The sequence below is a fragment of the Grampus griseus genome (assembly GCF_964374135.1).
Source record: "Grampus griseus genome assembly, chromosome: 17".
NCBI lineage: Eukaryota > Metazoa > Chordata > Mammalia > Artiodactyla > Delphinidae > Grampus > Grampus griseus.
Genome location: NC_139011.1, coordinates 1467763 through 1490198, shown reverse-complemented (window position 1 = coordinate 1490198; position 22436 = coordinate 1467763). Strand labels below are relative to the sequence as shown.

At 64.6% G+C, this 22436-nt stretch overlaps 2 protein-coding genes across 3 annotated transcripts; both read left to right on the top strand.

Moving 5' to 3' along the window:
- Nucleotides 1-1585: 1585 nt before the first annotated feature.
- PSCA (prostate stem cell antigen) lies at nt 1586-3297 on the top strand (the record flags this gene model as incomplete). Its single annotated transcript, XM_082675092.1, has 3 exons — nt 1586-1637; nt 2695-2802; nt 3079-3297. 3 exons carry the CDS (start codon nt 1586-1588, stop codon nt 3291-3293), a joined length of 375 nt encoding a protein of 124 aa, XP_082531218.1. The 3' UTR covers nt 3294-3297.
- A 5945-nt stretch (nt 3298-9242) lies between these two features.
- On the top strand, nt 9243-12010 carry THEM6 (thioesterase superfamily member 6; the record flags this gene model as incomplete). Of its 2 annotated transcripts, none has more annotated exons than XM_082674928.1 (2): nt 9243-9596; nt 11897-12010. In XM_082674928.1, 2 exons carry the CDS (start codon nt 9243-9245, stop codon nt 12008-12010), a joined length of 468 nt encoding a protein of 155 aa, XP_082531054.1. The 2 variants fall into 2 exon arrangements, with proteins under 2 accessions (XP_082531054.1, XP_082531053.1); XM_082674927.1 differs by having other exon boundaries at nt 9243-9755.
- Nucleotides 12011-22436: the final 10426 nt, after the last annotated feature.

Below are 22436 nucleotides of genomic sequence, written 5' to 3'. Positions count from 1 at the left end.
CGGGGGGCGGGGGGGGGGGGCATGTTCGGAGAGGAAGTACCAGGCACGTAGCGTGGGCAAGGAAGGTGCGCCGGTGCAGGGGACACGCTCACCTCCGTGTGACCTTGAGCAAGTTCCTCCCTCTCTGGGCCCCAGGCTCCAAGGGACAGAGCCCGGCCTGGGGGGAGCTGGGGGGCTGGGGTCGGGGTAGACCCCAGGAGTGCTGTGAATCCCGGGAGGGCCGGGTCTCAGGGCACCCCTGGCCCACACTGCCCTGTCACCCTGCTCCCGGGCTGCCCCCCACTGCGAGGCATCCACTGCCCCTCAGCCTTCCCTGCGGCCCACGGAGCCCCTTCCCCTAAGGATGTTGCGCCTGGCAACATCCTTTCCACCCCTGACGTGCCCTGGGCCCTTTTCTGGGGGGTAAACCAAGGAGGGGAGTGAGATGTGCTCCACGAGGCCATCCACAGGGCCAGGAAGACCTGAGGAAATGAGAGGCCCTCTCCCCCTGTAGGAGGAGCTCGTCGCCCCCAGACACACCCTGGGGCCAGCAGGCAGTGGGTGCAGCCTGTGCCTGCCACCACCTGGTCGACACTCCAAGGGGTCCCAGGGAGACTGGGCACAAAGGGAGGGTCAGGCTGAGAGGGCAGCAGCAGCCAGGAGCCACCGGCCCTCCCTGGTGCAGAGGAATGAGGGGAAGGGCCAGTCCCAGAGGCTGGCTGGAGCTGCTGTGATGGGAGAAGGCTGGTGACATGGATGCAGCTGCCGCCATGGTGGCCCAGGCGTCAGGTGCGGCAGAACAGGTGGCCTGACTGCTGAGCATCTCACCCTCAGGTCTTGGCCAGTGGAAGCCTTTATAGGATCCTTATGGGACCCAGGACACAAACAGGGTGGAGAGGGGGCCTGGGTCTGGATGGAAAATATCTGGCCCAGTGCTGAGCTCTTGTCACCTCCTCGTCCCGCAGAGGCCACTGACGCGGCATTTCCAGGACTCCCTTGCAGCTAAAGTGCCACGGTGTGGTGGGGTTTTGAGTGAGGTCATGAGGGTGAGGCCCGCAGCTCCGGCCCGTATGCTGTGCTCCACACCCGTGCGCCCTGGCAGCCTCCCCAGAAGGTCCCCACCAGGCCCCCTCTCTGCACCCCACATTTCCTTCCTGCTGATTGTGCCGTCTGATCAAGGCCTGTCACCCCAGTGGGACTCAGCCACAGGGGTCAGCATGGCTCCCACACAGAGCACAGTGGGGCCGAGAGAGGGGCCCTCAACCTGGGCTCAAAGACAGGAGTGAGTGAAGCTGGGGAATACGCTCTCCTTTCTCTGGCCTTGCCGCCCCTCTGAGGTGGTGGAGAAGTGGTCTGGGGCCTCGTCCTGGGGCGGCTGAGAAATGGCCCCTGCCCCGGGCAGGCTCTGCCTTCCCGAAGCAGAAAGAAGGCCAAAGGGAGCGGGAGGGTGCAGCCGTTTGGGGGCTGGAGATTGGGACCTGCCCCGCCCTGGGGCCCTGCAGCCAGGAAGCTACTGGTGTTGACTGTGGGCGGCCACCCCCCCACCCCAGCCAGCAGAACAATATAAAGCCGCCCAAGGTCTGCTCCCTGCTGCCCACCCGCCACCATGAAGGCTGTCCTCCTTGCCCTGCTAGCCGCTGTCTTGGCCCTGCAGCCAGGTGAGACCGCAGGGGGCCACAGGGCAGTGTGGGGGGAGCAGGGCCGGGGGAGGGGGAAGGGGGGATGATCGAGGAAGGCCAGAGGGGCAGAGAGGAAGGAGGGGGCAGGCTGGGTGGAAGGACACGAGGCAGGGGTGCGGAGAAGGGGCTTTGACCCCACCCAGCTCCCCCTGGGGCAGCTCTTAGTGCAGCGAGGATACCGGGTCATCTCCTAGCTGTCCCCCGAGGCGGGAGCAGGCCGGGCAGCGCGGGGGTCTCTCCTCCAGCGCCGTGGGGCTGGCCTGGCTGCTGGAGGGATGCGCAGAGAGCCTGTGGAGTGGGTGAGGGGCACAGGGGCAAAGGGCCTCAAGTGAAGAAGGGCCACAGAGGGACGGAAGGAAGAGATCCTTCTGCCCAGGCCCAGCCCCGGCTTCTGATGTGGGCAGCAGGGGTAGGCTCTGGGCCTGCACTGCTCCAGTCTGGACTCGGGCCTGGTAGGGACTCTCCCGGCCCAGGGCCCCGGGTGATCAGTAAAGGCCTCAGAGCCTCAGCTCCCTCTTCTGGGAAGCAGGGATCGTGGTGGTGCCCGAGGACACACGGGTCGGCCGGCGTGTGTGGTGCCCGAGCACAGGCTGGCCGCGGGGAACCTGTTGGCACTGGGGTGACGTGGATCCCAGCTTCATCGTTTTACCCAGAGGAGACCTAATCCTCATGACAGCTGGGGCCACTGCCCCCAGGGACAGAGCAGGGCCGGGCCAGGGGCGCACCTACGGGCTCACAGCTCCGGGTCGAGGGGAGGGGGAGGCTGAGAGGGAGTGTGAAGGGTCCTGTCCATCCTGCCCTCACCTGCCTCATGTGCGTCCCTCTCAGGAGCGTGGGCATCATAACAGGGCCTTAGAGGCAAGGGGGTGGGCGTGGCGCCCTCCCTGTGAGGGGCCCCCAGTTTGTGGTGCTTGTGCACCAGACAGTGCTCTCTACTCTGTGTGACCTATGAGAAAAAGAGGTTCCCCCCACACCCCCGCAGCGTGGGAGGACAGGCGGGGCAGCCTCTGAGCTCCACCCCACCCCCACCTTGCAGGCACCGCCCTGCAGTGTTACTCCTGCCAGGCCGAGGTCAGCAACCAGCACTGCCAGCACGTGCAGAACTGCAGCCACTCTGAGACCCAGTGCTGGACTGAGCGCATCCGTAAGTGGCCCTGCTGTCCCTGCAGGCCTCCCTGTGCCCCTGCCCTGCCCCCTGCACCATCCCCTAGAAGCCCTGCACCTTCCCTCCACTGGCAGGGATTCAAAGGGCCTGGGATTAGGTCTCTACACTGGACTGTTCATCCTTCTGTCCACCTGCCCACCTGCCCACTTGTTCTCCTGTCCACACATAAATATAGATGCCCAGCTTCCCGTCTATATTTGGTGGGTGAGTATCCAGGGCCCGGCCCTCGCCCAGTGGTCCCCATGCCTCGCCCAGGTGCTGCTGATCTCCTGACCTTCATCAGCAAGGGCTGCAGCTCGCACTGTGTGGAGGACTCAGAGAACTACTACGTGGGCGAGAAAAACGTCACATGCTGCTCTACTGACCTGTGCAACGCCAGCGGGGCCCACGCCCTGCAGCCGGCCATGGTCACCCTGACGCTGCTCACCGCTCTTGGTGTGCTGCTGTTCTGGGGCCCCGGGCAGCTGTAGGATCCAGGAGGACCCTGTTGTGTCCCATGCTGGGCAGTGGTGCCCGGGGGGCACTCCTCACACACACCCGGTCCAGTCACGGCCCCTTCTGAACCCTAACTCAGGTCGGACGATGCCCCTCTGCCCTTTCCAGCCCTCCCTGGCTCCCTCCAGGACTCCTGCCCAGCTCCCACCGCCCGGCAGGCTGCGCTCTGTGATGTGGAACAGCGTGCAGATGGCCCATCAGACCCCCTCCCAATATTCCGACCCACCCCTTAACCTTCACTCAGGCACCTCTTCCTCCAGGAAGCCTTCCCTGCTTGCCCCCTCCACGAGCTGAGCCAGGTCCTGTCCGTGGTGTCCCCCGCACCCAGCATGAAGCAGGCTCTCAGGAGGGCCCCAAAAAGGCTGAGAGGAAATGTTCCGAGTAGAATTAGGGTCAGAGGTGTGAGGTCCTGGGAGCCCCAAGAGATGAAGCTTGGAGGGGGGAACAGCTCCCCATTTTCATAGGGGTCCTGGGGCAGCAACCCCAACACACAGTAGGCCCTTAATAAAGGCCCATGGGCTTGGTTGCAGAGAACCTGTCCTTGCATGCCTGCAGGCTGAGGTCAAGGTTGGGGTCCAGGGCTGTGAAAGGTTGCCACCTGGGGCCACGTCTGTGGCTGTGGCTGTGCCCTTGGCTCCGGCCAGGGCAGGAGCAAATGTCTGACTCCTGGAAGGGAGGACATTGCTGCAAGGCCGTGTCCCTGGGACCTCCCGGCTCTTGCTGTGTGGCCTCGCACATGTTGCTCAACCTCTCTGAGCCTCAGATGCTCACTGGGACCCACTCTGCTGTGAGGACTGACCCAGAGACTTCAAGGCATGGAGACATTTCAGGGTGGGAGGGGCTGCTGCTGCTGCATGAGGCCGCCAGAACCCCTGCGCTGTCCTCCCCCTTCAGCTTGAGGACAGCCCCTCTGTCTGTTTCTTCAATTTCTTATTTTGTTTGTTGTAAGGGCTTCACACCCAGAGCAAAAAATTCAAACTGTACAAGAGGGTCTCCAGTGCTGAGCCAGTTCCCCAACCCCGACCGCGGGCCCCTCCCCTCTCTAGGATGCTCCCATCGCACGCTTGGGGCTCCTTCTGGGGTAACTAACTGTGAGGCCTGGGGGAGCCCCAGGGGACACGGCCCCTGCCTGGCCTTTTTCATACCTGGGAAAGTCCTTTTGAAAACCCAGCTGGCCCCTGCCCTCGGGCACCAGGGCTCAGGGAGGGCCGGGCCCTGGGTGAGACCTGCCTGCACAGGACGGTGCTTCCAGCCCACACCAGGCGCTGGGTGGTGGATTAGGCAGGATTAGAACCCGGCTACTGGAGAGACCCTCCAGGTTGGCACAGCAGCAGGTGGGGTGGGGTCCCACTCACCAGAGTCCAGACCAGGGCACAGGGAGCCCCAGGCAGCCCAGTGTTGCGGGTGGTGACGTCGGGAGGGCAGAGGAGACCAGAGGTCCCCGCACTCAGAGCCCACGACAACCCACACCTTAGCGCCTCCCTGTGGAGGGGTGCTCCGCCCTGGGGCCAAGGCTCATGGAGGTGAGGTGCCCTGGGCCCCAGTGGTTTGAATTCTTTGGGTCAACATGAGAGGAGAGAGATGGCGGGTGGGTCCCCATGCCCTGTAACCCAGGGCCTCCTCTCGCCTCCTGAGCCGTCCCTGAGGTCACGCAGCCTTGAGCCTCCAGAAGAGGGACAGGCCCCGGGAGGCGCAGGAGCGCTCCCGACCCAGCACCGCGGGGCAGGTCTCCCCCTCCCGCAGGATGGAGGGCTGACGGGGGCTCTGCCTCTCCAAGGGTGAGGACAGCATGGGGGCCACCTGCAGGGGCAGCCCAGGGTCCCTGAGCCGGCCCAACGCAGCGTCTGGACTGGGACCCCCACCCGCTCCACCCCACACCATTTCATCGTCAGAAACTGTGGGAAAGCAAGAAAGAGGAAGTGCAGAACCCTCTCCCCACGCCCTAGGATGGGCCCCATTTTCCGTCCCCGTTTTCACCCTCATGGTGACGCTTCCTGTGCAAGAATAAGGAGCATCCTGCGAGTTACACACCTGCTCACACTCTCTTCAGGAAACCGCTTTTTTTTTTTAAACCTCTATCTCTCCTTGGTAAGGACGAGACACCCCGTGGTGGCTGAGGTGATCCTCCGGACAGACCGACGTGTTTTTGTTTTTAAGATGCCACTTGCCAAGCACCTTCCGTGGGAGAGATACTGTCCTGGTCTGTCTGCATCTATAGTAATAGGTGACGACAAAAGCAGACATGGCATAGCGCTCACCACGGGCCCCGCACTCCTCTGCCGCCTCCCTTGCAGTCATTCATTCATTCCTCCCCCCTTGGGGGCAGGGCTGTGCAGAGGAGGAACCCGAGGCAGAGAGAGGTGAAGCAACTTGCCCAAGATCACACAGTTAGAACTGGTGAGGCTGCATTCCAGCCCCGGTAGAAAGAGGCCCAGAGAGGTCAAGGAGCTGACCCAGGGTCACACAGAGGGCTCCTGCCCACCCCAAATCGGGCCCCTGAGTGGGCATCTCCCGCGCTGGCCCCAGCTCCCAGCCACACCCAGTCCTGGGCTTTCCTCCCCTGAGGACTCTGGCTCGGCCGGACATCTCTCCGCCGGGGCTGAGGTTGATGACTGGTCTGGCTCCCTGGGGATGTCCCCACCCTCCCCACTGGACTCCAGCTGCAGCAGGGAGTCAAGCTAGATGGGAAGGAGAGTGGGTCTCCAGCAGGTGCTGTGCAGTCCTGGAGTACCCCAGGGGGCCCTTCCTGAGTCAGAAGAGATGCAGAGTTCTTGCCCAAGCGCCCACAGCTGCAGGGCGCAGAGCTGGGACCCCATCCATCCACCCCACAAAAGCTGTGGGGTGTTGGGGCAGCCCGCAGGTGAGCAGTTCGCCTGTGCCCAATGCTTGGACCACCACCGTGGCCCGCTGCCTGAACGTCAGCACATGCCCTGGGGGCCCAGGTCTGCCTCACCAGGGACGCTGGCTCCGGGACTCGCCCTGGGCAGACAGCACCCAGAAAAGAACCCCAGCACAGAAGTAATCGAGTCGGTCTCCCCCAAGGGTGCGATAGAGCTACCCTCTGTTAGGGAGACCGCCCCCTTTTTACGGAACTGAGTTTCAGGTCCACGATGGGCCGGTCCCCCAGTTCGCACTGCGGACAAACAGATCTGCACCCTCGCGACCCTGGTTCTGTCCCGCCCGCAGGCTACCCCTTCGTGGCACTGTGGTGGTGACCAAGGCGTGCGCGGACCCATGCGAGCCCTCGAACGCGGACGGGCTGGGCCAAAAGGGCCCACAGAACTGCTGCCGCCAGGATCCGTGCCCCGCGCGGGGCGCTGCTGGGGTCCGGGCCGGGCCGGGCCGGGCGGGGCCCGAGAGCGACTCTGGGGGCGGGGATGGGCGGAGCTTGGGCGGGGCCGGGGCGGGGCCGAGGTTGCGTCCCGGTCCAGGGGCTTCCCGCCGCGTTCCGGCCACTCGCACCGCTGCTCCTGTTTTGCCGGGCGGCATCCTGAGCCCCTGCTCCTCTTGGGTCTGGAGCCTCGAATCCAAGCAGGCAGCCGCTAGAACTTAGGCTGCGGGACTACCTCTGGCGGTGACGCCCGGTGCTACCCAGACACGAGAGTCCTTGAGGAACCAAGGGGACCCAGAAGTACCCCTCCTCTGCTCCTCCACCCTGCTGGATACTCCAAGCCAGGGCCGAGGGAAGGGATCGAGGTTCCGCGCCCAGGACTCCTTCCAGCCTCCCAATAAACGGCCAGTGACCCATCACAAGATGCCTGCGTCCATTGTGTGGGACTGAAGCGGCCCGATGGTGGGGGGAGGGGGGGCAGAGAAGGCGCTGGTCCTTACAGCATTCACGTTTTGAGCGCCCTCGGTGCACCGGGCATCCCGCTGGCCCTGGGCTTTGGCAATCAACGAGACAGACCAGGCCCTGGCCTCCTGGCCTCAAGGTCCAGCAGGGAGAGAGCACCCCCTGCCTACGGATCATATCTGTGAGTAAAAGTGGAGTGAGACCAGGGCTCTGGGGATCTAGCCCAGTCCGGGTTTCAGGAAAGGGAGAGATGGGGCAAGGAGGGTCCCCTGGCAGGGACAACAGCATGTGCAGTGTGTGTGTGTGTGTGTGTGGTGTGTGGTGTTGGGTGGCCTCCTAGATAGCAAAAGCTCAGAAGGAAGCCAGGTGGGCAGGGTGGTGGGGGGAGCACAGGCTGTGAGGAAGTTGGGGGCAGGGGTCTCATAAGCTCCCGGCTGGATTCCCATTCACCAAACTTCACTGACATCTCCAGAACCAGGTCTCTAGCTTCGGGGCCCTCCCTGGGGGGACGGGACAAGGTGGGTGACAAGGAGGCTGTGTTCTCAGAGGAGCAGCAAAGGGGGGCTCCAAGAACATGTCATTCTTCTATTCGCCCTGAGAAGTTAGCTCGTCCCCGGACAGACAGCTCAGAGCCAAGCCAGGGCAGGGAGAGCATCACAGGGACACGCGCGAGCAGTGTGCGGGAAGGGCCTTCTTACCGCCAGGGCTTCCTAGGGCAGCTGGGCCTGCCCTGATAGGAAACGAGCTCCCCGTCCCTGGGAGTATCCAAGCAGAGCCAAGGCCCAGGAGAACCCAGACCCCACTCTGCCCAGCTGCTGGTCCCAGAAGCAAAGCCAGAGAAGCAACAAACTCAGCCTCTGCCCTGACAGTGAACGTGGCATGGGAGCCCGCCCAGCCCCAGCGTGGACTGTGGAACAGGGCTACCCCTGGATCTCCTTCTTCAGGGGCTTTCAAGAACCCCGCAACCCGAGCCCAGGCTGGGTGTGGACTGGATGAAAGTCCAGTTGCCTCAGTCCAGCTGCTGCCAGATGCGTTCTCAGAGCCTTGGGACCTCAGCGATCACTCCTTAAACCCACCCATCCCGGCACTCCAGTACTGACCTAAGGAGGCGGCCTCCAGGATCACTGGCAAACACCTTCGTTGGAGAGGCCTGGAGGCCGGCCGGCCGGGCCTTCTCTGGGCCTTCCATCCTGGCCTCGCAGAAAAGAGGAAGAGGACACCTACTGTGCGTGGCAGTCTGCCAGGCCAGGCGTCCCAAGTGCCTAAGGCAAGGCCTTTGAATCGATTGCTGAGTCATTTACTGACTCTTCCCTCTCCATCCGGGACGTTATTTGCTCCAACTTCAAAAAGTGCAAAGGGTGGGAATGCTTGGAAATGAGGCTGCGGTTATCAGGACCTTTGGGGAGGAGGGGGTGAATGTGGGGGGAGGGGTAATGAAGTTACAGGCTGAGACTGAAAAGGTGTATTGGGGCCAGACTGAGATACTCCCTGAACCCGCCGCATATGGGGCTGTCGCCCTGCGAAAGTGGGGAGCCAGTCCCTGGTGGTTCTGGAGTAGAGAAGGGTCGGTTTCCAGCAGCCTCCAAGCAGCGCCGCTAGGGACCGGCCTATGTTCATGTGTCCTGCCAAATTCCACAGCCTAGGCCGGGGAAGTGCTGGAGACTCTGACCCTCGGAGATCAGAGGCGGAATCTCCAGGGTCACTCCAAGTCTTAAAGAGCCAGGGAAAGGCGCGAGGGGCTCGCGCTCGCAGAGGGCGGGCAACGCTGCGGGAGACCTGGAACGCTCCTGCGCCTGCAGCGCGGGGAGTCACCGCCAGATGCCGCTGTGGTGCTCGGAGCGCCGCCCTGTGCCCCGCCCGCTCCGGGGAAAGCAAAAGCGGCGCGGGCTGCGGGGGTGGGACGGACCACTGAGAGCGGGGAGGGGGGGCCCGGGGCGGGGGGCGGGGCTCCGCGCAGGCCTCCGGCGCGTCTCCCCCCTCAGCCAGCCTCGCGAGATGGTTCGCTCCGGCCGCGCTGCGCTCAACGGTTCCCAGGCTGGCCGGCAGAGCTGGGGCATCAGGGCTGCATTGCCGCGTGCACTGTCGGCACCAGCGCCGCGGGCCCCGCGGCACCGCTGCGCCCGCCGCCGCGATGCTGGGGCTGCTCATGGCGGTGCTGGCCCTGGCGCTCGCCTACTTCGCGCTGCTGGACGGCTGGTACCTGGTCCGCGTGCCGTGCGCCGTACTGCGCGCGCGCCTGCTGCAGCCCCGCGTCCGTGACCTCCTGGCTGAGCAGAGCTACTCGGGCCGCGTGCTGCCCTCGGACTTGGACCTGCTGCTGCACATGAACAACGCGCGCTACCTGCGCGAGGCCGACGTGGCGCGCGCCGCGCACCTGGCCCGCTGCGGCGTGCTCGGGGCTCTGCGCGCGCTCGGGGCGCGCGCCGTGCTGGCCGCTTCGTGCGCGCGCTACCGCCGCTCGCTGCGTCTGCTCGAGCCGTTTGAGGTGCGCACCCGCCTGCTGGGCTGGGACGACCGCGCCTTCTACCTAGAGGCGCGCTTCATCAGCCTGCGCGACGGCTTCGTGTGCGCGCTGCTGCGCTCCCGCCAGCACGTGCTGGGCACCTCGCCGGAGCGCGTTGTGCAGCACCTGTGCAAGCGCAGGGTAAGCGTCCCCCGCCCCGAGCGCACTCCTCCCGCTGGACCCTGAGGACTCCTGGTCCCTGCCCCCCGCCCCTGGGGAAGGCCTGCCGCCTACCCCTTTTGGGGTGCCCCTGTCCGGCCGAGTACCGCTCCAGCCCTTTGGACCCAGGGCCTTCTTCACTGATGCCATTCTTCTTGGGACCTCTCAGGGTCGCCTCATCAACTCTCTGTAGTCGGACTCAGCATGCTCCCCTCCTGCCATCCCTTATTAACCCCTCAAGGCTCCCTGCCCCACGCTACGCCTTTTCCAGAACAGGGAAGGCCAGACCAGGCGTCTCCCAAAGAGTCTAAGTGTGGCTTGGAGTGCGGAGCCGGCCTCACTGGTCCTTGGTTCCGAATGTAGCATGGAAGCCGGGTGGGGGTGGGGTGGGGAGATGGGGGCTGGGGCGTTAGTGAGAGGAGGTTGCTGGGAGTTCTCAAGGACCTGAGAGCCCTTTCACCCAGCTTAGACCTGAGGGGCTGGGTCACCATCACCTGGGTTAGGGGTGAGCCCTGAGCCCTGTAGAGCTGCAAGCCCTTCTGCCTTTTCCAGTTGGAGAAAAGGCTGCAGCACCTGCCTGGGGCTCAAGGCCCCTCCCCAGGGCCTGCTCCTCCCAGCACAGCCTGCTGCTGCATCATGGCACCTGGGCCCTGCGGATGCCGCTGCGGTGCTGGTTGCCAGGGCAGGCTCCTGCTGCAGGCACGTTCCTAAAAACATGCTTGGAGCCTCCATGCCAAAGCCAGGGCCCGCTGGGCCCCTAGGTGCCCTCAGGCAGGGTGCTGCCCTCTCTGGCCCTGGACAGGAGCAGAGGAGGGACACAGCCGCACGTTAGTCACGAGAGGCTAGCCTTTCCTTTATATCGCAGGTGGGGAAACTGAGGCTCAGAGGGGCAATGCGAACTGCTTGAGGCTGCACGGTGGGCCACAGGCCCAGTCCCCTGGTTTTCTGTCTCTTTGAGTCAGGGACGCCCCCAAAGGGCCTGGATGCCTCCCACCCCGCACCCACAGAGGTGCTCTGCATGTCCCTTCATGCGTCAGGAGGCTGGGAGGGGATGGCCATCGAGGCTTTAAATCGACGGGCTGAGAGCTGCAAGCAGAAGGTGGAGGAGAGGGAGCCAGGGCCACTGTCCTGCAGGGGAGGGTGGTCAGGCGGGGGCTGATGGGTGAGACCTACATGAGAGGCAGGGGGCGCCCATACCATGGCATGGCGAGGACACTCGGCCACAGATGGCCAGGAGTCACCCGGCCTGAGCCTGTGGGTCGGGAGGGTCCCGGGTGCAGTCCTGGGTTTAGTGTAGGACAGGCTGGGCCCAGTGCCCAGAGATCTGCATGCTGAAAGGCTGGTTGGGGCAGCACGGCCTTGCAGGGAGAGCTGGGCTACAGCCAAGTCTGGACCTGGTGATTCCAGCTGGGCCGGGAGGAGGATGCTTCCGGGAGCCAAGCCTGGCTCTGCCCAGACTTACCCTGTGACCCGACTCTGAGCACCTCTGCCCAGCCTCCCTGACGCCCTGAGGTGGGCGGGCTTTCCCCCTCATTCCTGAGAGGCCCGCAAGTCCTCGGACCCCTCCAGCCTGGCCCAGCCCCTTGCCCCGTCACAAAATGGTGGCCGAGTTTGCAGGGAGGCGGCTGGTGTGGCTGAGCAGGAGGGCGCAGGAGCGTGGTGCTGAGCTGCGAGGTGGCGTCCGGCTCCTGTTGGCGCGCTGAGAGGGGGCCTCAGGCATGGCCCTGTCCTGGGCTCTCCCGGCAGAGCCGCTCTGACGCCGCTCCTGCCCCTCCATCCCCTGCCCTGCCTCTGGCCGCTCTGGGTCTCCCGTCGCCCCCCCCCCAACCAGCTGGCTTCAGAGGTTTTTGCCCCAGATCTGGGAATGTGCAGAGGGCTCAGTTGCCACCCAGTGGGGGAGACAGGCCTGATGAGGGGCGTGGTGCCCCGAGAGCTGGGTTGGGGAGGAACCCGCACTGCGGACGCCTGGGAGGGGCTGGGGCTGGGGGACGGTGTGAGCCGAGGTCCAGACGTGTGAAGACAGCAGCCTGGCTGTCCCCGCCCCCCCGCCCCCCCCCCCGGCCCTGCTGGTCCCCATGGAAGCGGGCGGCCCGTGGGAGTCTCACCCTCGTCTTCCCCTGCAGGTGGAGCCCCCTGAGCTGCCAGCCGACCTGCAACACTGGATCGCCTACAACGAGGCCAGCAGCCAGCTGCTCCGGGCCGAGAGCGGGCTCGGCAGTGTTGTCAAGGACCAGTGAGCGCCACAGCCTACCCGCCCTGCCCACCAGCCTTGACCTCGGGGCAGCTGCCCACCCTTCCCCGCCTGCCAGGAGGCAGAGAGCGCAGAACGGGCTGGCCGGGCTGGGCTCTCTCTGAGCTGGAGTGGCCTTGCGACCGGCCCAGCCCCCTTCGCACGCCCAGGGCCCTCCCCCGCCCCCATTATTGATGCCCCTCTCCACCCCATCCCACGCGGAGCACGGGGTGCGGGTGACACAGGCACCCAGACCAGCTCCGATGCGCTCAGGATGATGACGATGGGCAAACTGGGAGGCCCAGGGCCCTTGGCATGCAGGCAGCGGGGTTTGGGGGTGGCCCACCCAGCAGGTGCAGCCCTGTGTCCGTGTGTCTAGTTGGGGGAGAGCGCCTGGAGCAGGGGACTGGCTGGAGTTGCCCTGAGCACCGGAGCTTGGAGTCCGAGCTGCCGTGGGGATGAGGCCCAAGCAGTCCTGGAGGCAGGGCTGGGGCGGGCACGGCAAGGAGCTGGGAAGGATCAGAGCGGCATTTCAAGGCAGATCCCTCTGGCTGCGAGTGAGGGAAGGGGAGGCCCAGGGCAGAGTCTGGCAGACCAGGGGTCAGGCAGGCTGACCCAAGGGCACTCAGGAGGGAGGCCTGGCCACCGGGCTCCTGGGATGGGGGCGGGTCCTGCAGCAGAGGCTTGTGGCCCTGGAGAGTGTGCTGGGGCCAGTGCAGGTCCGATGGCACAGGGGCTCCAGTGCAGGTGGTGAACTGTCGTAGCTGGGGGTGTCCTAGCTGGGGCCTGCTGCTGAGGAGGGATTGGGGTGTGGGATTCTGCCTGGGTGCCCTCACCCATCTTCACCCTTCACCCCGGCTGGCTGGGGACAGAGGTCAGGGCTCTGGGTGTGGGATTGCTGCTTTCCCGTGTGGGGGGCTGCCCAGGGCAGGGTGCCTGCTCCCCTGTGCCCCTGCAGCTGCCCCCTCCGGCCCACGGGGCAGGCCAGAGCAGCTGGGGCCCAGGACTGCCCCCTTGCCACCCAGTCCACGACCCGCTGCCAGCTGGAGCCAGGAGCACAGCCACACCCCTCATGTGTCCCCACAGTGTCACCTGCCTTAGCCACCGTGGGAACACTGCAGTATTTCTGTTTTATTTAAAGAAAGCCCAGGAGTAAAGGGTCTTAAACGTGAGCTTGCTGGGGAGTCCTCATTTCCGAAGCCCTGGTCCCTCAGGGGTGTTTTCTGGCGTGGGGGTCTGTCGGGCTTGTTGGGTGAGCTTGGGGACCACGCTGGCAGGCTGGGATGCTGTCCACATTCCACAGAACATGGGGTCGAGGCCAGAAAGGAGCTGCCCCAAGCCCCTCCGGCCCTGGTCCTCTCCTCATCTGCAGTTTTCCACAGGGACTTGGGAGGTCATGCCCCAGAGTCTGGGTCTGGGCCCCCAGGCTCCTGGGGTCACTGGGCAGGGTGTGGGGGCCAGGGGGCTCGGAGGTCAGTGGGCCTTGATGCGTGGGGGCCAGGGGGAGCATAGGGGCTGTTCTGCAGGCCTGCTCCAAGAGGGCAGGGAGTGGGACCCCTGGGATGTAAGGCAGGTGAGTGATGGAGGTGTGGGTGGTGTCCGTGCTCTGACCACCTGCCCAGGAGGGCCCAGCACTGGGACCTGGGAAAGAAGGGCAGTTGGAAGCAGCTGGGTTTGCAAGAGGCATTCAGCGATGGGACAGTGGGGCTGGAGAGGCGGGGAGCAGGTCAGCGGTTTGCTGCCAGGGTGGTCGGCTGGGACCTCGGCCCTGTCCACCTTTCCGGGCAGCCTGAGGGCCTTGGGGACTGATGGGCCGTGCCTCATGCCTGTCCGGAGCCAGTGGCCACGTGGGGGGCAGTTGGGCACCCGCACAGAATGTCTGTTTCTCTTTGTGTAAGAGGTGTTTGCACAGGTCCTGAGAGGTCGGGGGATCGTATTAGGTGTCTGAGCTGAGCATTGCCAGACAGGACAAGTTCCGGGGTGGGACCACAGATAGGAAATGGTGCACGCGGATGATCTGAGCCTGGGCAGGTCCAGCCAGTGGTCCCAAGTGGCTGGCTGGGGCCCTGGAGCAGGACGGGGGGCTGCGGAGACAGGATGGGGGTGCCTGGGCGTGGTCTGACCCACTTGGCACTCTGTGTGTGTGTGTGTGTGTGTGTGTGTGTGTGTGTGTGTGTGTGTGTGTGTGTGTGTGTGTGTGTATGTGTGTGTGTGTGTGTGTGTGTGTGTGTGTGTGTGTGTGTGTGTGTGTGTGTGTGTGTGTGTGTGTGTGTCACCACCCCCGTCTCAGTCCCTCCGTGACCCAGCCCCTCCTCACGGTCCACCACCGTTGCACAGCACTGATGGTGATTTGCTCCAGATGCCCCGCGGGATGAGGCCGCTCCTCCCCCAGCAGCTCCCCAGCCAGGTGAAGATGGTCCCCATTGCAGGAAGGACAGGGTGGAATGAGGGAGGGAGGGAGGGAGGGAGCCCGGCTGCTTGGACCCAAAGCCTTTTCTGGAATTGACAAAGGTGGCGACTGCTCTCTGCCCACGGGCTGCCTGGCCTGGCGGCACCTCTGACCCTGGAACCCCGGCCCCACCCTACCCGGCCCCACTGCCCCATCTCCAGGGAGCAGAGCGTGGCCTTGCACATGGTTCTGTGGGCATTGCAGGTCGTGGTGGTGACTCAGCTGGACACGCTGGTGGGCTCAGGACAGGTGTAGCATTGCAAGGCCAACACTGGGGAAGGAGTGGAGAGGGTCGGGTCAGGCAGGCCCCGGACCTCCCAAGCCCTCTGACCAGAAGGCCCAGGTTTGAGGGGGACAGCTCCAGCCAGGGTCCAGTCGCCACCGACCAAAGCTCAGGGAAGATTCAAGAGCTTGGAGCTGGGGTGCCCGAGTCCTGAGGCCGCTTATGCCCCTGGCGGGGCCACGGCCAGGCAGGGATGAAGCAGCTTCGGGAGCGCTGGGGAGGCGCAGGGAGACGGAGGCGCTGGGGCCCCTGCAGTAAAGGGCCTGGCAGGGGCAGGTGGGTCACCCCTGGCGTCCTCAGCAAAATGCAGGACCCGAAGGGCTGCAGAGGGGATCAGGGATCAAGCAAGGGGGTATGTGGCGTGCAGGCTGGGCCGGGCTGGGCCCGGTGTGCCCGCTGGTGGAAGCTTAACAGGGAGGGGAGAAGAGCCGCGGTGCAGTGAGAGCCAGGCCGGTCAGGGCGCAGGCTGGTGGGGGGCGGGGGCGCTTAGGGCACACAGGCTGCTGCTGTTTCCTCCAGCCCCCGTGCCCGACCCCTACCATGGCAGCCCGGGCCGCCCGTGTGCACAGTGAGGCCCCTCCACCCCCGCTGACTCTTGCTGTGTCTCTCGGGATGACCTCAGTTTTCCCCTCTGGGAAATGGGCAGAGCCATCTGGCTGGGGCCCACCCAACCCAGCTCCTTTTCTGGTTGGGTGTGGGCCCCCAAGGGCCCGGGATGTCTCTCAGACCCCGAGTCTCCCACTATGTCTGGTTTGCTTCCCTCTTCTCCACCTCCTGCTCCCCCAACCCCCAGGGCCTCCCTGGTGTCCGCAAGGCCCCTCCTGAGACCTGCCCCCGCACCGTGGCCCAGGAGCCGGGAGCATGATTCTGACCCTGCCCGCCCGCCCCAGCGGAAAGCCCTGCTCTGGAGCCCCGTGCTGACGAAGGGCTGTTCTCCAGTGGGCACCCAGGGCCTTGGCCACAAACCCCCCTGCCAGTCTCAGCCCTGGGAAGAGGCCCCTCCCCGCCACACCTGGCCCAGATCGCAGGCGCCCCATCTGCCCCAGAGCCCCTCCGTGCCTGGCCCACCCCACTCCCACCTCTCCCTTCGCACACCACATCTCCTCTGCCTCCCTGCTTTCTTCCTCTCCCTCCGTCCCCCCAACCCCCCAGGCACTGCTCCCTCTGGCGGCCCCGCACCCCTCACCAAGCTCACAGCCAGCGGCCGGCACCAGTGCCAGCAGCGCCAGCCGTGTCCCCTGAGTCTCGTCCCTGCAGTGCGCGGTTCCGGGCCTGCCCCGCAGGGATGGTGAACACCCGCTGCAGCCACCAGACTGCTCAGCCGGACTGGTTTTCCCGCGGGCGGCAGAGGTACGGAGACCCGCCCCCGCCCACTGGGGCCCACCCGCCTCCACCTGGACACCCGCTCCTCTGTAGTGCTCCTCTGTGGTCCTCCGCCGCCCCTGCCTGCCCCTTCCTCCTTCCTCCGCCTCCCGCAGTCTGGGCCCCTCCCCGCACCCTCATGGCCCCCCTCTCAGGACTGGGGACCCTCACCCGCCTCTGCAACTCCCTCGGTGGGGCTCTCTACCTTCTCCCCCACCCCAACCCGAGACATCCCTGTACCTGGGGAAGACCCCCAGGCTACCTGGAAGGGAGCAGCAGAGGGTGAGGGCTCTCCTGCACCCTGACTCCTGCCTCTGTCAGGCACCTGTCTGGCCTGGGGTCCCCACTCCTTTCTCCAGGGTGGATTCCTGGTCTAGTGGTTCCGCGTTCGAATCCTCCCAGGGCGCCCCAGGCCCCAGCACCCAGCTTCTTTGAGGTGGTCACGTGGGACGTAGTGATGGGGAGATGGCCGCCAGGACAGCCAGCCAAAACGTGCCCACAGGCTTAAGGGGACAAAGACAGGGCAAGTGCTGGGCCAACAGGAAGGCCCTGGAGGGTGAGAGGGGAAGGGGCAGGGTCACCTGGGGATGCTAATCCTGGCATCCCCTGGAGGGGCAGGCACACCTGGATCAGGGCCCAGGGGGCTGCCCCTCAGGCAGGGCTCCCCTGGCCCAACTGCAGGTCACGAAGTTGACAGGCAGGCCCTTGCCCGGGCTCAGATGGGGGAGATGTGGATTTGGGCCCTAGATTCAAGCGGCTCCAGGCACTGCTCCCCCTCCCCGCCCCAGGGCGGCCTGCGCCTCAGCCTCTCCAGGTGTGCCCCACCTGTGACCCTGTCACCCCCTCCTCCAGGCCCCCTGCTGCCGGAACACTTGCTGGGGGGTAGGGGCGGGTTGTTGACAGGGCTGTGCGCAGATGCACTCGGGGCTCTGCTGCAGCCTCGTTAGACCCTCCATCTTCCACCAAAGGCTCCAGATCTCACGCCCCTCCAGACTCCGCTCCCACCCTTCCTGCACCAGGGATGCCCTCCCCACCCCTGCCTCTCGCTGGTGAAATTCTGTCCTGGGACCGCCCGCCTCACCCCGCCACCACCCCACGGCCTTTTCTAGCCTCCGGGCATCAGCTCCGTTTGGCGTCTGGTCTTTGACCCCGAGACCGGGAGGGCCTATGTCCCCCTGGGCACTGGGTCGGGGGACACCTAGCCTTCCTTAACACCCAGAGTGTGTCAGACACTCCGCCTGCTGGATCCTATTTTCCTCACTACAGCCAGCGATGGTACCCGGTGCTAACGGCTGGATGTTGCATGCAGGATGGGAGGCTCTAGCAGGCGCTGACAGGCCGGTCATCCGGGAGGCCTGGGCAAATGCCAAGACAGCAGCCCGGCCTGTCTGATTCTACTCTTCTCCAGGCTGCCAGGCTTGACGCTGGGCGCAGCTAATCCTGGCGGCGCAGACACCACCTCGCACAGCCGAGCTTCCTCCTCGGGCTGAGCCCAGTTCCTCTGCTGTGGCTGGCCCAGCCCCCCGCCTTCCTGCCCTCAGACCCAGGGCCCCCACCTGTTCTTTCCTTCCGTAACGTACCTGGCCCTTGGGCATTAGCTCCTCCTAGAGTTTCTGCGTGACCCCTGCTGGGGAGACACAGGCTGAACCTTTCTGCCAAGTTGCTACCTACGTAGGGTGAGGAGAAGTGTGCCCCAGCCAGCGTCTGGGCTGCTCTGCTTACGATGCCTCCCTGCTAAGAGGTCTACATCCTTCCTTCTGTTTCTCCAGGAGCCTCCGGATCAGAGATCAGCGTGCGGCCAGGCTCAGGGCTCAGAGTGTGACCAGCATCAGGGCTCAGCCTGTGACCAGGGTCCGGGCTCAGCGTGGGACCAGAGTCAGGGCTCAGAGTGGGACCAGGCTCAGGGCTCAGAGTGTGACCAGGGTCAGGGCTCAGCCTGTGACCAGGGTCAGGGCTCAGCATGGGACCAGGGTCCGGGCTCAGAGTGGGACCAGGGTCAGGGCTCAGAGTGGGACCAGGGTCAGGGCTCAGAGTGGGACCAGGGTCAGGGCTCAGCCTGTGACCAGGGTCAGGGCTCAGCATGGGACCAGGGTCCGGGCTCAGCGTGGGACCAGGGTCAGGGCTCAGAGTGGGACCAGCATCAGGGCTCAGCCTGTGACCAGGGTCAGGGCTCAGCGTGGGACCAGGGCCAGGGCTCAGAGTGTGACCAGCGTCAGGGCTCAGCCTGTGACCAGGGTCAGGGCTCAGCATGGGACCAGGCTCAGGGCTCAGAGTGGGACCAGGCTCAGGGCTCAGGGTGTGACCAGCGTCAGGGCTCAGCCTGTGACCAGGCTCAGGGCTCAAAGTGTGACCAGGGCCAGGGCTCAGCCTGTGACCAGGGTCCGGGCTCAGCGTGGGACCAGGGCCAGGGCTCCGCTGCTCCGTCTGCCTGGCGTGGCCTCCTACCCAGCCTGCCTGTGGGGTTGTCTCCTCAGAGCAGGCTCTGTGGATCCCCAAGTAGGCCAAGGCGTTTCCCTCCCTGGGTTTCCACTTACCTGTGCCCCTCTTGTGTCCGGCAGAGCACTGAGCGCCCTTAAACCCATGTTTCTAAGATGTGAAGAACGTGCACAGACGGTGTGAAGGGCTCCTGGGGCTGCTGCCTGTTTCTTCTCTCTGCAGCACCCAGTGGGACGCCCTCATGGATTATTCTCTGTCCTAGAGGGCACTCAGGCTGCTCAGTCTGTGCTCAAAACACTGCTGTGAGCGTCCTCCACTGCAGAGTCTTCACGGCCTTTAGCCACGGGCAATGGGACACACACACGGGGGCCAGATCAGTCCCTCGAGCACTGTGCCCTCCCTCACGGGCAGGGCCCCCCTGGTCCAGTGGTTAGGGCTTCTTACCCCACGTCCCTCCCATCCCAGGTGTTTGGGTGACCTCTTGGGAGCCTGCACTCAACAACACTCCAGGGACATCTTACAGCTTCCCAGACGGCACCTCCAAGAGGCTGCGCGATTCCCGCGAGGGCGCACAGCGGGCCATGTCCCTGCCGCCTTGGCGTCATTGTCCTGCCATTATTTTGCTCAAGGATTTAAAATGCTACTTCCTTCATTTTGCTCCTCTCTGATTGGAAGTGTGATTGAATGTCTTTTTCTTTGAACGTGCTACTCACATCCTTGCCCCTTCCTGTGGATTTGTAGTTTTCTTTATATAGGAAAGGAATCCACCTCTTTTTCACATATAGCAAATGTTTCTCACCTTGTCTTCTTTTAGTTTTATGGCATTTTTCACGCATTTCTTTTTAGATTTTTATGTCATCATGAATCTTCCTCAATCTGAATTTTGAGTCTTGTTTTTCCTAAAATGTTTTTTCTTTTTTTCTAACAGCTTTATTGGGTATATTTCACATACCATGCAGTTCACCCGTGAGAAATATTTTTGGCATATTTAGAGATATGTGCAACCATCAGAGTCAGTTTTTGAATACTTCCATTGTCTCAAAAAGAAACCCCTACCCTTTGGCCGTCACCCCCAAACCCCCTGATGGGGGCCCCTGGGGGCGGAGGGTTAGCCCCCCGCCTGGGTGGACCTGGTCCCCTCTCTCAGGCCCTCTTCTGGGCTGAGGCCAGTGGGTTCTCTCCCTGCCCTGCTCCTGACTTGCTGGACGCCTGGGTCAGGCTATGCCCCTCTGAGCCTGGCTCTCCCCACCTGGGCCAGGAGGGTGTGGCCAGCCCGCTCCGCACCCCCTACTCATGGGTGGCAATAGCGATACAGCGGCTGGAGCCTGCTGGGCAGCTGGACTTGTGGGAGCATCCTCCAAAGCCCTTGCACTGGTGACACTGCAAGGCTTGGACTGCAGCCACAGGTGTAGGGACAGACAGATGGAGGCACAGACACAGGGACAGAGCTGAGGGCAACTCCTGCACAATGGCACCCTCTCTTTCCACTCAGCAACGTCTCAGTGGATTCTCAGCACCCGGCAGGGCTCCCACGATCCCCTGGCCATAGGCTGAGCTGGGGGAGGGAGAGGAGGCTGCCCAGCCCCCGTGAGCCAGCCCTGGCGGTGACAAGGGCTTTCTCCGCATTGAGCCCAGATTGCCCAGTCTTCCTGTCCTCATCCATCCACCCTGATGACGCAGGGGCAGTTCTCGGGGGTCATTGGTGAGGCCTGGGCCCCGAGCCTCACAGTCTTTTCCCACAGGGCAGAGACCCCCCCTTCCCCAGGGTCCCTGCGAGGGGAGACGGTGGGCAGATCCCAGAAACAGTTGGGAAGGGGAGTGCCGGGCCTGGGCCGGGGCTGTCCAGGTGCTTCCTCTGTCCATCTCATTTAGGGCCATGGGGCTGGTGAGGCGGGTGTTGACCCAGATGGGAAAACAGGTGAGGGCTGGGGGAGTGGGCTGGTTGGGATTGGATTGGGAGGGCCCAGCTGGTCTTGTTCAAGCATCTGGGTGGGTGGAGATGCCACCCCAACACAGGGGTCGGTGGGGAGATGACGAGGCCAGGTGTGGGCAGCCCCATTTGGGGGCATGTCCCCGAGGAGCCCTCGAGCAGGCCTCAGGGGCAGATGCAGCCAGCGACAGTCGATGTGGGCGGAGCCAGAGAAGACTGCAGAGACGGGAGTGGGAACACTGCCTCCAGAATAAGGCCAGACCGGAAGGGGAGCGGCCTGGATCCCCTGGGGGAGAGGAAGGGGGAAGGCAGGAGAGGGCGGGCCCAGGAGCAGCCAGGGGGGCGGGGTCACTGCTGGACGGGGAAGGCCTGTGCGGGTGGGGGAAGGAGGGGTCAAGCCAGGGGCAGGGCGCTGAGGGGTCCGCAGCTCTTGCCGGTACGAGGACGAGGACGGGGTGAGGGCTCAGCTGATGGACCCGCAGGTCCGGGGAGGGGCTGGGCAGAGGGTAGGACCTGGTGGATGGGAGGGCCAGTGCCTCAGGAAAAGGGGTGCGGGGGCAGGAAGTGGGCTCCCCCAAGGTGGGAGTCACAGCTCAGTGGTGGCCTAGATCGGAGGGGCAGGCTTAGAGCAAGCGGGGAGAGCTGGAAAGAAGGTGGTCGTGACCCCTGGACTCACCCAGCTCCAGGTTCAAGGCAGCTGCCAGCAGGAGCCCAAGGAGCAGCCTCATGTCCTCCTGGGGGAGGCCTGGCTTCCAGGGCGCCCGGGCTGCCGTCTTATACCAGCTGCTGCTCTGCCCCGCCCCAGAGGCCAGCGCAGCCGAGGAACTGGACTGGGGCCTGGGCAGCACAGGGGTCCGGCCTGGTCCCCAGGCTCGATGGCTGTGTGGCCTCCGGAGAGCCTCGTTTAATTCCATAAACCTCTTTCCTGGTCCTCAAATGATACGATTGGGGATCACGTGAGGTGGCGTGACACACGACGAACCCTCAGCACACAGCCTCTGGCCTCCCGGGTGAACAGGAATGAGGGTCTGGCTCAGGCCTGGGGGCCAGGCCCTGGCCCTAAACATGCAAACAAAGCTTAGGGCCCCCCCGAAACCAGAAGCTTCACCAGCGCGGCCCCCTGCGGTGAGTTAGCGGAGCAGCTGCCGTCCGAAGTGCCACAAAGCACGGTCCTCAGCTTTCCCGTCTGTCAAATGGGCCTCCCTCCAGAAGTGGTGGCTCTGCACTGCCTACCCCCTGGGAGTGACGTATCGCAGGGCCCAGGACCTGTGGGTGTTTGCCCAGTGCTGGGGGCGGGGAGCAGAAAGGCCCTTGGTATTGAGAGACCCCATGATGGGTGAGAGCCCAGAAGGACCCTCCTGAGAGCAGGAGCCAGACTTTGTGGGGGCGATGCGCCAGCCAAGCCATTCTGCCAGAACAGGAGGCGCACCGTGGGGGCAGTGTGGGGGGCTGTCTGAAGGGGGCCAGCCCTGCTGGCCCAGAGGCCGTTGTCTGCCCTGGCAGCCCGCGTGGCTTTTGTCCATCCCTCTATCTGGTGGGCCCCTGTGGGTAGTCGGTCTCAGACCCCGCTCCCAGGCAGAAAGGAAGAGCTGGTGCCAGGAGCTAGAAAGCTGGGTGGTGGGTGAGTTCCTGGGGCCCTACCTCCCCTACCAGCCCCGTCAGCCTTCCCCAGGGGGCCTCTGGGTGAGGTGGTAGGTCTGCCTCGCTCCCAGGGAACCAGAACTGGGGCCGCTCCCGTGAACCTTGGGAGTCCTCCTGCCTCTCCTGCCTGGCTCCCTCCCCTCCCATGGGTCACCCCCTGCCCTGGGCCAGGGCTGGTTCCGAGGTCAAGACTGGCAAGACTGGGCGACCCAGGGTGGGCGGGAGTCTAGGACAGACAGAGCCAGCAGGACCAGCACACCAGCCCACAGGGTAGAGGTGAGCACAGGAGGGGTGGCTGGTGGGACAGAAAATCGACACACATATTCATCCAT